At 61.7% G+C, this 13587-nt stretch overlaps 1 protein-coding gene across 1 annotated transcript; it reads left to right on the top strand.

Annotated features, from left to right (window-relative positions):
- Nucleotides 1-249: 249 nt before the first annotated feature.
- Nucleotides 250-13274, top strand: HS3ST2 (heparan sulfate-glucosamine 3-sulfotransferase 2). Its single transcript, XM_082772373.1, has 2 exons — nucleotides 250-956; nucleotides 12023-13274. Exons 1-2 carry the CDS (start codon nucleotides 484-486, stop codon nucleotides 12639-12641), a joined length of 1092 nt encoding a protein of 363 aa, XP_082628499.1. The 5' UTR covers nucleotides 250-483; the 3' UTR covers nucleotides 12642-13274.
- Nucleotides 13275-13587: the final 313 nt, after the last annotated feature.

The following is a 13587-nucleotide window of genomic DNA, read 5'->3' as shown; positions in this document are numbered from 1 at the left end:
GGCGGGGCGGGACGGCCGCGGGCAGCCCCCGGCGCCGCTCCCGGTCCCGGCGCGGCGAGAGAGCGAGGCCGGTCCCGAGGCCGGTCCCCGTGCCGGTGCCAGCCCCGGCCCCAGCCCCGGCCCCGCCGAGCGATCGCGGGGGCTCCGGGCGGCGCTGACGTCAGGCGGCCCCTTAAATAGCAGCGCCGCCGCCTCTGCCCCGGCACTTCCCGCGGAGGCACAGCCGCCGCCGCCGCCGCCGCCGCCGCCGTCCGGAGCGCCGCGCCCGCCGGGGATGGGAGCCGCGCCGCCGGGGCCGCGGGCGCGCGGGGGCCGGGGCGGCGGGCGCAGCCCCCCGGGGCGGCCCGGCCGCGCCGCCGCGTAGCCCCGGGCCATGCCGGAGCGGCCGCGCCGCCGGGCCCCGGGGGCAGCGCCTCGCCTGCGCCGCGCCGAGCCGCGCCGGGCCGGGCCGCGCCATGCCCGCCGGGCCGGCCCCATGGAGCCATGGCGCGTAGGGCGCAGGGCGGGCGGGCCCTGGCTCCGTCCCGGCGGCTGGCGCGGCGGCTGCTGTTCGCGCTGACGCTGTCGCTGTCCTGCTCCTACCTGTGCTACAGCCTGCTCTGCTGCTGCGGCGGCCCCGCCGCGCCCCGCGCCCGCTGCGCGCCCGCCCGCAGCGCCGCCGCCGCCAAGAAACTTCTGCAGAAGTCGCGGCCGTGCGGCCGCCCGCCCGCGGAGCCCCCGGGCAGCGCCGCGCCCGCCCGCCGCCCCCGGGAGCCCCCCGCGCCGCCGGCCGGCAGCGCCCCGGGTCCGGGCCGCCCGGGCGCCAAGCGGCTGCCGAGGGCCATCGTGGTGGGCGTCAAGAAGGGCGGCACCCGCGCCGTGCTGGAGTTCATCCGCGCGCACCCCGACGTGCGCGCCCTGGGCACCGAGCCCCACTTCTTCGACAGGAACTACGACCGCGGGCTCGAGTGGTACAGGTGAGGGCGGCTCCGCGGAACGGACCCGGACCCGGCCCCGCCGAGCGCCCGGCCCCGGGCACCCCGCCCGGCCCGCGGGGCCGAATCGCCACGGCGCTGCCCGGTGCCCGGTGCCGGTGCCCGCGGTGGCGGGCGGGGACGGGTCCCGAGGCTGCGCCCGCCGTGGTTCGCGAGCCCTCCGGCGCCGCGCATCCCCGGAGCGCCCGCGGGCGCAGCGCACGGGCGAGGCTTGGCGCTGGCGGCCGAGCCGGGGAGGTTCCCTCCTCATCCTCACCGTCCTCCTTCTGAAGGGCCGAGCAGCGCGGGGGGAGGCCGGTCCCTGGCAGGGCAGCCCGTGCCCCAGCCCCGTGCGGCTCCCTCCCGCGAGGCTTCTGGAGCCCCCAGACCCGCATCCACGCTGTGGGTGCAAACGCCCCAGCCCCGTCCCTGCGGGCCCCTGGCGGTGGAGCCAGGACGGTGAAGCAGGTTTCCCACCGTCGGAAGAAGCACCCGCCAGTGAGAAGGGGCGAGTCACAAGGCTGCGGGATGGCACAGTTACTGTCCCTGGTGCTGCAGCCCTGCTCAGGGTTCCTCAGAGCCCCTGCCCTCCCCCATCTCCTCTGTCTCAACTCAGCCAAGTGCGTGTGTCTGCGATCCCCAATACTTTGCAGAGAGCAGTGAGTGCATCTCCAGCAGGAGATGGTAAGATTTTAATTTGAATAAAGGCTTTTGAGGGCAGTTCAGCGGTGCTCAGAGAGGCAGCGAGCGCCATGCCTGGGCTCATCCCTGTGCTGTGGGCAGTGAGCTGGCCTCTGCCCACAGTGTTTGGCCCAGTGTCCTGGCGTTTTTATGCTGTGTGTCATGACAAGTGCTGCGGGCATTTTGGGTGCTCTCAGGCACGGCTGGGTGCTTGTGGGGTCATCGGGAAGCAGTGGAGGCTTTGTTAGCCCCCTGGTGCCTGTGAGCTTGCAGCAGGAGGATGCCCAGCACAGGCAGAGCATTGGAGCTGGTTGTGGGAAGCAGCCCATGGGGCTGTGCGCCCAGCTCTGCTCCCTTCCCCTCTCATGCACTTACTCCTGTCTCAGCAGGGGTTTTCCAACAGAGATGTGCCCTGTCCCCGGACAGAGCCGTGCTCCTCGGCTGCCAAATGGGTTGGGAGGCACCGCGATGTGATGCTCACTCCCAGCTCTTCTGGGATCCCTGTATCTGTCTCCTTGCTGGCCAGACATGAGTCATGCCTGTGGCGTCAGGACGCTGCTTTCTGACTGCGAGCAGGTCAGAACTGCTCTGTGTATCGCAGGGGTGGTTCTCCAGCCGTTGGCACCGGCACCAGGGTCTGTGCTGGGGAGGCAGCTCAGGCACTGCTCGGGGAGGGCTGTCAGCAGATGCAGGCAGCTCCACTGCTGAGTTGTACGTGGGTCACGGCGAACCCTGCAGAGGGATATGTTCTGTTCCTTTTGCTGTGGCACCGCTGGCAGGTGACTGGAGAGCCAGCACAGGTGTGGGTGGAGCTCTCTGAAGCTGTGTCTGTCCTAAGGGAACTGCAGCCAGCCCAGTTCCTCCTACCCTTCACCTGCCATTGCCCCTCAGCAGGTTTGTCCCCCCATCCAGATGTCAGATGCTGTCACCTGTCCTGCATTGCCTCAAAGCAATCGGGAGCGATTCTGCAGTACAGGCGAACGAGAACAGGAGCAGCAGTGGTTTGGCTGAGGGGCACCAAACAGCGGGATGGGCAAGGCAGCAGGACACAGGTCCTACCGAGCGCCTCGCTCAGAGGGGAGCTGCGTGTGCTCAGCACCTGGCTGGGAAATGGCCTCCCCATCCTGTGTCCAGGTCCTGCTCGCAGTCCTGGGCTCTGCAAGCTCTCTGGGCTCTGGCGCTTCCCCACGCGTGGTGGCTGCAGTGGGCTGTGGGGAGCCTGGGGCTGGGGCTTCGGCGGCAGCATGGGACCGAACCCCGCGGCACTGCTCCAGGGGTGGTGGCTGTGCTGGGAGCGTGGCCGGGTGCTGCCGGGGCCTGGCTTTGTGTCCAGATCAATAGATCGCATCAGAGCAGCAGAGCTTCCAAATTACTTCAGATAAAACAATTAAATGACACTTCCCTGGTTTTATTACTTTTTTTTTTTTTTAACCTCACAAATGTGCCAAAACATAAGCGCGGAGGCTGCTAACGTATAAAGTGTGGAATTGATTTTACTTCTTGCAAGTGGAGCAATTAAATGTGGAGCAGGTCTAACCCACAGCATGACGAGCTTGTGTCGCTGCCAAGAGACCAAGGAGGCAGGAGCAGGGTCCTGGCGGTGGCTGTGCCCCGGGGAAGGGCAGAGCTCTTGGCACCCGGCTGTGAGAGGCTGCCAGCCAGGACCAGCACAGGGGCCGCCTGTTCCTGCTGGCTGGGGAGAGGGGAGAGCCAGAGCACGGGCTGCGTGGAAGGGCAAAGGCTCCCCTCTTGTGAGCAGAGACATCAGCTTCAGGAGCCCCTGCCCTGTGATGGCCGAGCACCAGTCCAGCCCCATCCTGTGCTCCAGTGGGGAGCCAAATGGAGGGCGCAGGCAGGTCTTTGCTGCAGGTGGGAGCAGCGAGAGAGCTGACTCCCTGTGACATTCCAAAATCATGAGCTTCTGTTTTCCTGTGTTTTCCCCTGACCCTGAGATGGGCCGATGTGGAGGTGGCAGAAGCAGTGACAGGGAAGCTGTGATGCTGCTGTCCTTGCTGGTTCCAAATGCCTTGCCTACTCACAGCTGCTGTTTCCGTGGTGGCTCCTGTAGCACCTCCTGCCTTCTCCCAGGGCAGCCTTGGCTCATTCCTCTTGGAGACTGCATGCTTCAAGTGGGCCCTGAGCGGGACCCCTCTGCTCTCCCCCCTGCGAGACCACGCAGCTCAGGAGCTGCCTGCCTAATGACAGCAGCCCAGAAACACCCATGCCATTCCCAATTCCCATCAGCCTCTCTAATCCACCTCATTAGCTAGAGATACACTACAGGAAAGGTATTTTTAGCAAGATCTGTTTTAAGACAACTGAAACCAAACAGCCAGCTACTGGGGAATATCGATTCATTACCAATCCTGGACTAAATGTTCGATACAGAGCTTTTCCTGCTGCAGGTAGCGTGCCAATAACCTTCAATATTTTCCAGAGCACAGGGAAGACAGGGTCGTTTAATTTGCAGTTAACTTTGAGCAGCAACCGTGGGTGCAGTTTTCCTCTCCAAGATTCCTGAGTAACTCCATGAAATGCTCCAGCGCCGCCGCGTCGCTGTCCCCAGGGAGCTGAGCTGGGAGGCGTTGGTGCCATGGGCAGCCCTGGGCGGCTCCAGCTGGGATTCAGCCGCGTGGATCCTGTCCCAGGGCAGCTCACTGAGTGCTGCCAGCCTCCCCTGCCAGCCTCCCTGCCGTGCTCTTGGCTGCCTGGGGAACAGACCCGGGGTGGGGAGGAAAACGCTGCACCCCCCACGCCTGCAGAGGGAGCGTGCAAGCCCTGGCTCCCGCACTCCGCCTCGCTAATTGCTCTCTGCTAATGGCCAGGTTGGCTCACACACAAATGGGAGCCCATTAGGGTTTGCCCAACGACACCGACTGTTTTGTGGGCTTGACTGACAGTGCATTTTGCTAAAGTTAATTAGCAAGAAGAGAGGAAGGCAGCAAGCTTCAAGGATGCTTTGAAGTTTCCTTGACTTCAGAGAGCGCCCAGGCGCAGAGGAATGGGTGCGGGCCCCCGGCAGAGGCCGTGTGCCTGAGGAGCTGCCCTGCCTGCAGCGCCTGCCCTGGCTGCTGCCGTGGGCCTGGGGTGGGCCTGGGGCAGCCAGAGCCCTGGAGCCTGGGAGAATGCAGGGAGGTAAATCCTTGTAGGGTGCCAAGTCTTCAATATTAATGATGCGTGCTCTCATTCTGTCTTCCATGACCTTGTTTGTAAACACTGCAATTTGTTCTAACCTTCGCTTCAGTAGCATGAAATCTCTCTCAGAACCTGGCGTGGCCGTGGGCATGGATGCTCCATGGAGCTGACGAGCGAAGGCTGCTGGGCTGTGGCGGCCTCAGGCATCTGCTGCAGGGACCCCAGCCCCGTGGGAGAGAGCGAGCCCTGGGGCTGGCAAACAGCGGCTGGTGGCACAGCCCGGCTGGCCTGGGGCCGTGTCAGAGGTGTGTGAGGGGTGGCTGCATCGTGCGAGGGGCCGCTGCTGTGTTCTGGGTGCCAGCACGCCGCCCTGTTCCTTTGCACGTTCCAAGCACTGGAATATCACCACGTGGGCAGCGCGTCTCCGGCTTGAGCTTTCGGTTAGGCACATTACGTGATTTTTAATGAGTGTTCATTTTGGAAGTTTCACCTCTGAAAACAGTTGCTGTGGGAATGGCCAAGGGGCAACCCCAGCCCTTCTCCGTGCGCTGCGGCCTCCCCGGGAGGCTGGTTTGCACGGGGCTGGGATGTGCTCCCCTGCGGGTTGTTCCCTGCCTGGCCTGTGGCTGCTGGGCGCTGGGAGTCGGTGCTGGGTGGCTATTTACAGGGACGGGAGTTACACCCAGGCTTGCGTGCGTGAAGGGCATCGGCAGTGTGCCCTTTGGAAAAGATTTTGTTGACTTAAAGGACACAGCAAATCTCTGGAGCATTTGAATGATTAAAAATGAATCAGCAACAAAGTTAATTACTGTGCTCACACTGCTTTTATGCATTGAAATGTCCCTCATTATCTGTCTGTGAGCACTGGTGTAAAATCTTTGAACATAAACATTTATTAAAGGGAGCTGATCCATCGTTAAAGCTCCGGGCTGCCTCGGCGCAGGGCCCAGGTGTTCTCACGGTGTGGCAGGAGGGACACGGTGCTGGGACGGGCTTTCCCTGGGTCGTCCCTCAGGTCATCATTTTCCCAGTGTGGGTGATGGTGTGATCCCTGAATTGTGCAGGCTTTAGGGGGACGCAGCCGAGTCCATCCTGCTCAGCTGAGAGCCCTCCTCCTGGGGCCAGCACCCCCGGCCCTCGCAGCGTGGCCATCCTCAGCAGGGGACACTGCCGTGGGGAGGCCTGGGGGACCTGGGGACTGGGGCTGGGGACTGGTGCTGGTGCTCAGCGCCCTGTGGACTCCTCACGGTGCTCTGTAACGGCATGACTGCCAGCTGTTAGGCATCGGCTGCTGTATTGCTGTGTCCTGAGAGTCTGCTGCAAAGTCACTCCACCAGAAGAGCTATTTTATCTTCCTCACACCTCAGTTTCTCGCATGCTTGACCCAGTTTTGCTTAAACCTTCGTGGAGCTTTGCTTGAGCTTTCATCTACTGACAGCATCTGAAGTCCTGCCGAGCCCAGCACTGGCCCCACGTGCACCTGTGGCACAGCATGGCACAGCACAGGACGGCACAGCACAGGACGGCACAGCACAGCACGGCACAGCATGCCATGGCACAGCACAGCACAGCACAGCACGGCACAGCATGCCATGGCACAGCACAGCACAGCATGCCATGGCCCCTCTGCAGCGGGGCACAGGGCTCAGAGTCAGCTGGGGGCTGTTTGCCTGCTGCAGGCAGGCTCAGAGCAGCAGCGTTTTGGGTCCCCGCATCACCAGTGCCTGCCCAGGCACCCTGTGCACCCCAGCCAGGCTGGCTGCATGGGAGCGGGTCTGAGGGGAGCCCAGCAGGTGCTGGGTGTGCTGCAGGATTTCGCTGCCCACCCAGGCTCCCCTCTCCCCGTGCCCAGGCAGCAGGCGCTGAGCCCATGACATTGGGTGGCTGAGGGAAAGCGCTCGACCCTCATCACGAGAGCCAGCACTTGGGATTTTTTTGCCAAATTAAACAGTTTGTTTTTATGCCGATGAGTGGATGAAGTCCAGGATTACACACACTTCAGTCTGCGGCCTCTGAGGAGAGCCCTGGATGTGCTCGCCAAATCCTCTGCACACAGCGAGCGGCAACAGGCAAATATTTACCCAGGAGCTGGCAGCTCTGCTGCGTGCTGCACGGGCTGGATGCAGACCTGGGCTGTAACGGGATTATCGAGTGTGTGCTCCCCCCCGCACGCTTATCTGCAATATCTCAATCATCTGATGAATTTTTGTACAAATTTATCCCTGGGAGAGTGTTTCACGCATGTTCGACATCAAAGCAACGTAGGCAGCAAGGGAGCGTATGTTTCTTTAATGTGGGAGCGTTGTAGGGGCCGCAGGGTGCCCAAAGGCAGATTATGAGAAAATTAATAATTCAGGCCTGGGAAAGGTGCTGGCGAGAAGTTAACTCCTTCAGGGCAGGCGCTGCCTTCGCAGCGTGCAGCCGGGGCAGCCACAAGCAGGGCCGGGCAGGGATGTGCCGGCTTCGGGCGCTGCAGGGGACGGCCACCAGCTCGGGGCAGGGACGTGGCTTCTGCCCCGGTGCTGCTGCCGGCACCTGGGAAGCGTCCTCCTGCAGCTCCTGCCACCCCCCTGGGTGCACCCATCCCCTCGCTCCAGTAAGGGGGCAAATACAACCCCGAATCTGAGGGTAGGAAGCGAGTGTTAGCACTCACAGAAAATGTCACTAAAGGGCTTTAAGAACTTAGTAACTACAATGAAAATAATCTCTAATTCAAGAGGAATTAGTGCTGTATCTCCAGCCAGATTAATGCATTGAGCAGGGGATTTGGCTGGTGCTGGGAAGCCCAGAGGGATTGCTGCGTGTCCCTGGGGCGCATCCTGGGCTCGCAGAATGGCAGTGGGGCCAGGGCAGCTGCTCTGTGGGGGCACAGAGGGCTGGGGGCACGGTGGGCTGGGGGCACCTGCCCTCTCCCCAGCACAGCAGCAGCGATGCCAACCTCCTCGGGGAGCCCGCCGTGCTGTAGGGAAGGGGCTGTGGGCCTGCCTGCGTCATCGGCCGAGCAGAGCACGGCTGGAGGGAGGGAAGGCTGGGGAGGGCTGGGGGGAGCCGGGTGGGAGCTGTGTGCATGGGCACCGCGAGCAGATGTGTCTGCAGCCCACGCCTGGCAGGCGGGGAGAGCTGCGATGCCCCGATAATTAAATCCCTCTGGTGGTCAGAGGGCTAGCCTTCTTGGCAAGCACAGTGAAAAGCAAATGAAGTGGAAAGCCTGTGGCTGCTGAAAGGCGTGTGCTGGAATGACGAGGGAGCTGCACCCCGGCACTGCTGCTGGGAAGTGCCTCCCACCCCTTCTCCTCAGAGGGGACCCCAGCGGCTGCCCCCCAGGAGGTGGCTCTGCTCCCTGGGCTGGTCCCTGTGCAGGCGAGGGGAGAGGCGTTCCTGCAGCCCACACTGCTGTGAGGCCGGAGAGGAGTTCACTCCACTACCTCCCTAATGATTTCTGCGCAGAGCTGCCCTGCTGCTCACTCAGCATCAGCTTTTTTAACCTCCTCCATTTCTGCTGCGTTGCAGATTCCCCTCACCAGGACAAAGCGCGGACGGCTCGTGCACGCGCTGCCAGATGGAGAAAGCTGCCGTGTGTTTTCCCCAGCCAGGCAGTGCCAATGGGACGAGCGCGGGGAGAGCCTGGTGTGTGTGACAGGAGCATGAGCGGTGCTGGCACACGGCAGGGGGAGCTGAGCCCCTTGGTGGGGCGTCCGGGGGCAGGGGAAGGCAGCACCAAAACCACCGCCCGTCCGTCCTGGGGCACCAACACAAGGGCGCCTTGTTCCCAAGGTGTTGGTGGGACTGGCACGTCTCTGGCCAGGGCTGCCCACCCAGCAGCACAGCCGCGGGGTTTTGCTGTGGCCCTGGGGACAAGCGCAGCCCAGTTTGTTGCCTCAGCAGCGGGCTGGCGCTGCGGCCCCCAGGCAGTGGTGGTGAAGGTCTGCGTCTGCCCACCTGCGTGCGAGAGCGGTACCTGGCAGGGCTGTGAGCGGGCTGCACCTCCCCGCCCTGGGGCACCGTCCTCGGCCCTGGTTGGCACCGTGCAGGAGAGGCAGCAGCAACCCTAAAATCGGGGGGCACGGCGGGTCCAGGCAGCACGGGGCACCCAGGGTGGCACAGCTGGGGGGGACCCAGCGCCGCGGAGCTGTTCCTGCTGCACCGGGGTGCGCAGCGCCGCGGGCCAGGTGCTGAGAGCCTTCAAACCTGAAGACACGAGCCCGAGGCTTAAAACTCTGTGACATGCTATTTGTATGCAAATAACTTTGTGAATGCAGAAGTCCAAAAATATCATTTTAAAGTCAACTGTAATTAAGTTTGCAATGCATTTCCCAGCTCTTGCAGCTCTGGGGATCCCGCCGTTAACATAAAGATGAATGTGTGGATGACATTTCTCTCCCTTGCATGGTTTCACTGGTGATTTATTTATCTATTCAGGCTGTGTTTTGTTGTCTCAGCAGTCTCTGTTGTTCAGGAGCAGCAAACACTGGGAGTCCATTTAAAAAAAAAAAAAAACAGCTCTTGTCTCATTTCTGTAATTTACTATGCAGAGATTTTTTGTTTTTTCATAATTGATTAGAACCTGTAATTTCATTTTTTAAATACATGGACCTAATAGCTCACGTAATGAAAGTCTAACAAGCCTGAAGATGAGCCATTAATGAAACAGCAGTTTTATGATTCTCCACCAATATATTGTAATAGTGATTCGCTTATAAAGCTGTCCTGCACTGATTTATGATGAAACTTGTTTGTGATATGGAGATGCCAGCAGTGGGGCCTGGCACTAAATTAGCATTTCCTGACAGTCATTAAACAATGGGAATCATAATCTGGATTTATGGGGTTTGGAGCAGAGCAGTGGGAAAGGCCAATTAAGCCACGGCTGTGCTCACGTACCTATGTAAAACATCCCCGTTAATTTATGCTAGTTAATTAATTCTCTTTCAAATGAGAAAGCTGGTCAAGAGCAAGTGAGGGCTGCAAGGCCAGCGGGACTGGGACCAGGTGGGTGCTGCCCCCCCTGCCACTGCTGCGTCTCCTCCCAGCTGTTTTCCATCAGGGTTCGTTCTGCAGACCAAGCCCAAAAGCAGTGGCTGTGGATCTTGTTCTAGGGACCCTGCAGGGACCACGTGGATTTCCAGAGGGCTGAAGGATGCTTCCCTGGTGGTCTCTGGTCGGGGTCACGGCTGCAGTGCTCCCAAACAGCTGTGCTGCAGCAGGCCAGGAAGGCCTGGGGTCTGTGCAGGGTTATCCCATGAATAAATCAGTGCCTTGCTCCGCCGGCCGCATTGCTGCAGGCGGGGTTGCTGATGTTTGCTTTCCGTGACTGCTTCTGTCCTGAGGCTGCACTGGGCCAGCCCTCAATAGATCCAGGTCTGGTAAGATGCCTGCTGCACCAGCTCTTCCTCTGCCTCACTCCTTCCCTCGTGGAGGGGACACAGACCTGCCAGGCTGCAGGCATTCCCCTGTGCCACATGAGCTCTGCCTGTCCTCTCAGAAGAACCAGGGGGGCCCAAGCCCCCTGCACACCAGCGGTTGCAGCGGGGGGCACTGGCTGCACCCAGGGTTCACAGGCAGGGGCTGTGCCTGGGGCCTCGGGCAGCTGGCGGCAGGCTCCGAGCAGGGCACAGGTGGCTGCGGAGCGTTGAACGTGTGGTGGACTGCTCCGAATAAACCCTTTTCAGAGGCACATTTCTCAGCTCACCATAAAGCTCTCCCCAGGCAGCGCCTGCTTGTGCCTTATAGCTTGCGTTCTGCTGCACGATTAAATTGCAGTCGCTGAGCCACTAACTTGTACTGCAAAGTGGAAATTGTAGCAGATGCTTTTGAGCAGTAAACACAGCTGAAATATAAGGTGCCTGCGAGTGCAGGAGACCCTGTGGGTGCCTGTGGCACGCACTCCCCTGCATGTGCCTGGGGGGCTGGTCACCTGCGTTTGGCACGGCTGTCCCCTGGCTCCTTCCAAAGCCCTGAGGATGGGGAGGAGAGCAGTGATGCCCCTGCTCCTGGCCCACGGAGGACGCCTTAGAGATGCTCTGTGGCATTGCCTGAGCTGGCACAGGAGCAGGCTGTGGTGTTCGGGCAGGGCAGCAGACACGGGGCTGGGTATGGCTGGCAGCACAGTTTGCAGGGTTGGGGAGCCCTGAGCCAAGCTGAGCACCTGGAAGCCAGGTGAGCTCCTCCCTCCCTGGCAGTGTGTGACAGCAAGGCCCCTGCGTGCCCACTGCTGGCATAGGGGCAGCAAGGGCCCGGGCACCCAGTGCTTCCTGCTGTGCCCCACGTCTGGCTGCGATGGATCCAGGAGTTCACTCTAGTAATACAAGACCAACCTACAAATCTTTCCATCCCATTAGTCTTTATTTGATTTGGATGTTCACTTGTCAAAGCAAGTGATTTAATTAGCCCTAAGCTGGGCCCCAGCCCCTCGTGGTGCAGCACCCCCGGGCTGCCCCCACCTCTCCACGTGGCCCACCCCGCACACATCCACTGCCTGGCCCTGCAGCTCCACTTCACACACAGCTGGGGCACAAGGGCTGCATGCAGACAGTGCTGGTTGCCAGGCTGAGGGGACACAGAGGAGGGGCAGCTGTGTCCCCACGGGGGCTGGAGCCGGCACGGCTCTGGCTGGCACCTGGTGTGTGCCTGTGGTGCCCACGGCTCAGGGAGTGCGGGAGCCTGGCTGCACTTTAATGCTATCAGGGAGGGGAGGAGCCAGGTAATTGCAGTAATTCCGGAAGGAGCCACTGTAATTTCTTGTGCAAATGGCAACCAGTGCAGTAATACGTGATAAAAGACTGGGCGAAGGCTGGCAGAGGCTGTCTCCTGGTTAATGCGCCCATGGCAGCGATCCGGGCAGATGGCAGGACCGCGTGGCTGCGGAATGAAGCCACACGCTTGCCTTAAACTGATGATGAAGCTGCCACTGGTGGTGATGGAGCAGCCCTGGATGCTGCACAGCACCAGCTCCCTGGCAGCTCAGCAGTGCCCTTCTGTGCCATCCTGCCTGGCTCCAGCGCCCCGGGAGCAGTGCGTCTCCTCTGGCCAGAGCGTGTGGGGGCACTGGGGCACACCCCTGCCCTCTGCCGGGGCTCTCAGATGGGACATGGGGGGACACGACCAGGGCAGACCCCGCAGGAGCAGTGTCCTCCTGCCCTGCTGGGACCGGGCACCCTGCCAGCCTCGTGCCGCGCACACCGCCCAGCGCAGCGTGGGCAGCCACTGCAAGCGGCACAGCTCCTTCCTCACCCTAATTTCCTCTTTGCCTGCAGGAGCCTGATGCCACGAACGCTCGACAGCCAGATCACGGTGGAGAAGACCCCCAGCTACTTTGTCACCAAGGAGGCGCCGCGGCGGATCTTCAACATGTCGCGGGACACCAAGCTGATCGTGGTGGTGAGGAACCCGGTCACCCGCGCCATCTCGGACTACACGCAGACGCTCTCCAAGAAGCCAGACATCCCCACCTTTGAGGGGCTGTCCTTCCGCAACCGCAGCCTGGGGCTGGTGGATACCTCCTGGAATGCCATCCGCATCGGGATGTACGCCGTGCACCTGGAGAGCTGGCTCCAGTACTTCCCCCTCTCCCAGATCCACTTCGTCAGCGGGGAGAAGCTGATCACAGACCCGGCCGGGGAGATGGGCAAAGTCCAGGACTTCCTGGGCATCAAACGGGTTATCACAGACAAGCACTTCTACTTCAACAAGACGAAAGGCTTTCCTTGCCTGAAAAAAACAGAGAGCAGCAGCTCGCCACGCTGCCTGGGCAAGTCCAAAGGGAGGACTCATGTGCAGATAGACCCCGAGGTGATAGAGCAGCTCCGGGACTTTTACAGACCTTACAATATCAAGTTCTATGAAACAGTCGGGCAGGACTTCAGGTGGGAATGAGCACCCGGGAGCAGAGCTGTGGTGATGTGACGCTGCAGTCTTCCACAAGGGTGGCCTGTGGGGGCCGTGGCCAGGCCCTGCAGCCAGCCCGGCCCTCCTGCAAGCCCCAGGCACAGGCGGGGCAGCAGCCGGGGTGCTGCAGGGTGAGCGGGGCTGGGGGAGCCCAGCTGGGGAGGCGCAGAGCCCTGCTGCAGCCCCTGCAGGATGGGTCCCCGCGGGTCGGCGGTGCGGTGGCTCGTGTTGGGGGGTCCTGCTCACTTGCACAGCCCTGCGGTCCTGGGCCACGGCGATGGCCCCACCTCGCAGCCCGTGCACAGGCTCCTCTGGGGCACACCCCTCCTTGGCACCCCAGAGTGAACCAGGGCCCCCGGGTAGTCCCAGCCCCAGGGAGCGGAGGAGGCGTCGCTGCCTGTGGGGTCAGGGCAGGCAGGGCCCCAGCCGCCCTGCTTCGCCTCCCAGCACTGCAGCTCGGCGTGCAGCCACGAGGGTGGTGAGATGTATCTGCTTGAAGAAAAACTGTCTTTGAAAAATGTTGTACCGATATTTTGTCCTGTGAATAAAGCACAGAATCCTGCTGTTACGGGTACTTTAGTGGCACTAGCATCCTTGTTCAGCATGTGATCTCGTGTGTAAATAAAAGCGGCTACCACCGGTCCTTATGCATGGGCTTTTCTTAGGGCAAGCCTGTCCGTGGGCTGGGGCAGCTCTGTGCTGCCCTGCTCCCCTTGCTGTGCCGCTGGGGCTGGTGGAGAAGCGGGCAGTGGCGTGGGGCAGTGACCCCGGGGACAGGACCAGAGGGAAGGAGGGAGGCTCAGCCCCGCACGGCGAGCAGGGGGCCCGACCACATCGCTCAGGAGCACCAGAGACACCCCAGCGTCAGTACCGCCTCCTGGCAGGCTCTGGGAGCAGGCTGTGTTACGTGCAAGGGACAATTTATGGTGGAATT

This window comes from Aythya marila (assembly GCF_965140915.1).
Source record: "Aythya marila genome assembly, chromosome: 15".
Classification (NCBI taxonomy): Eukaryota; Metazoa; Chordata; class Aves; order Anseriformes; family Anatidae; genus Aythya; species Aythya marila.
The sequence above is the reverse complement of the archived record's forward strand: the minus strand, read 5'-3'. Positions and strand labels throughout refer to the sequence as shown.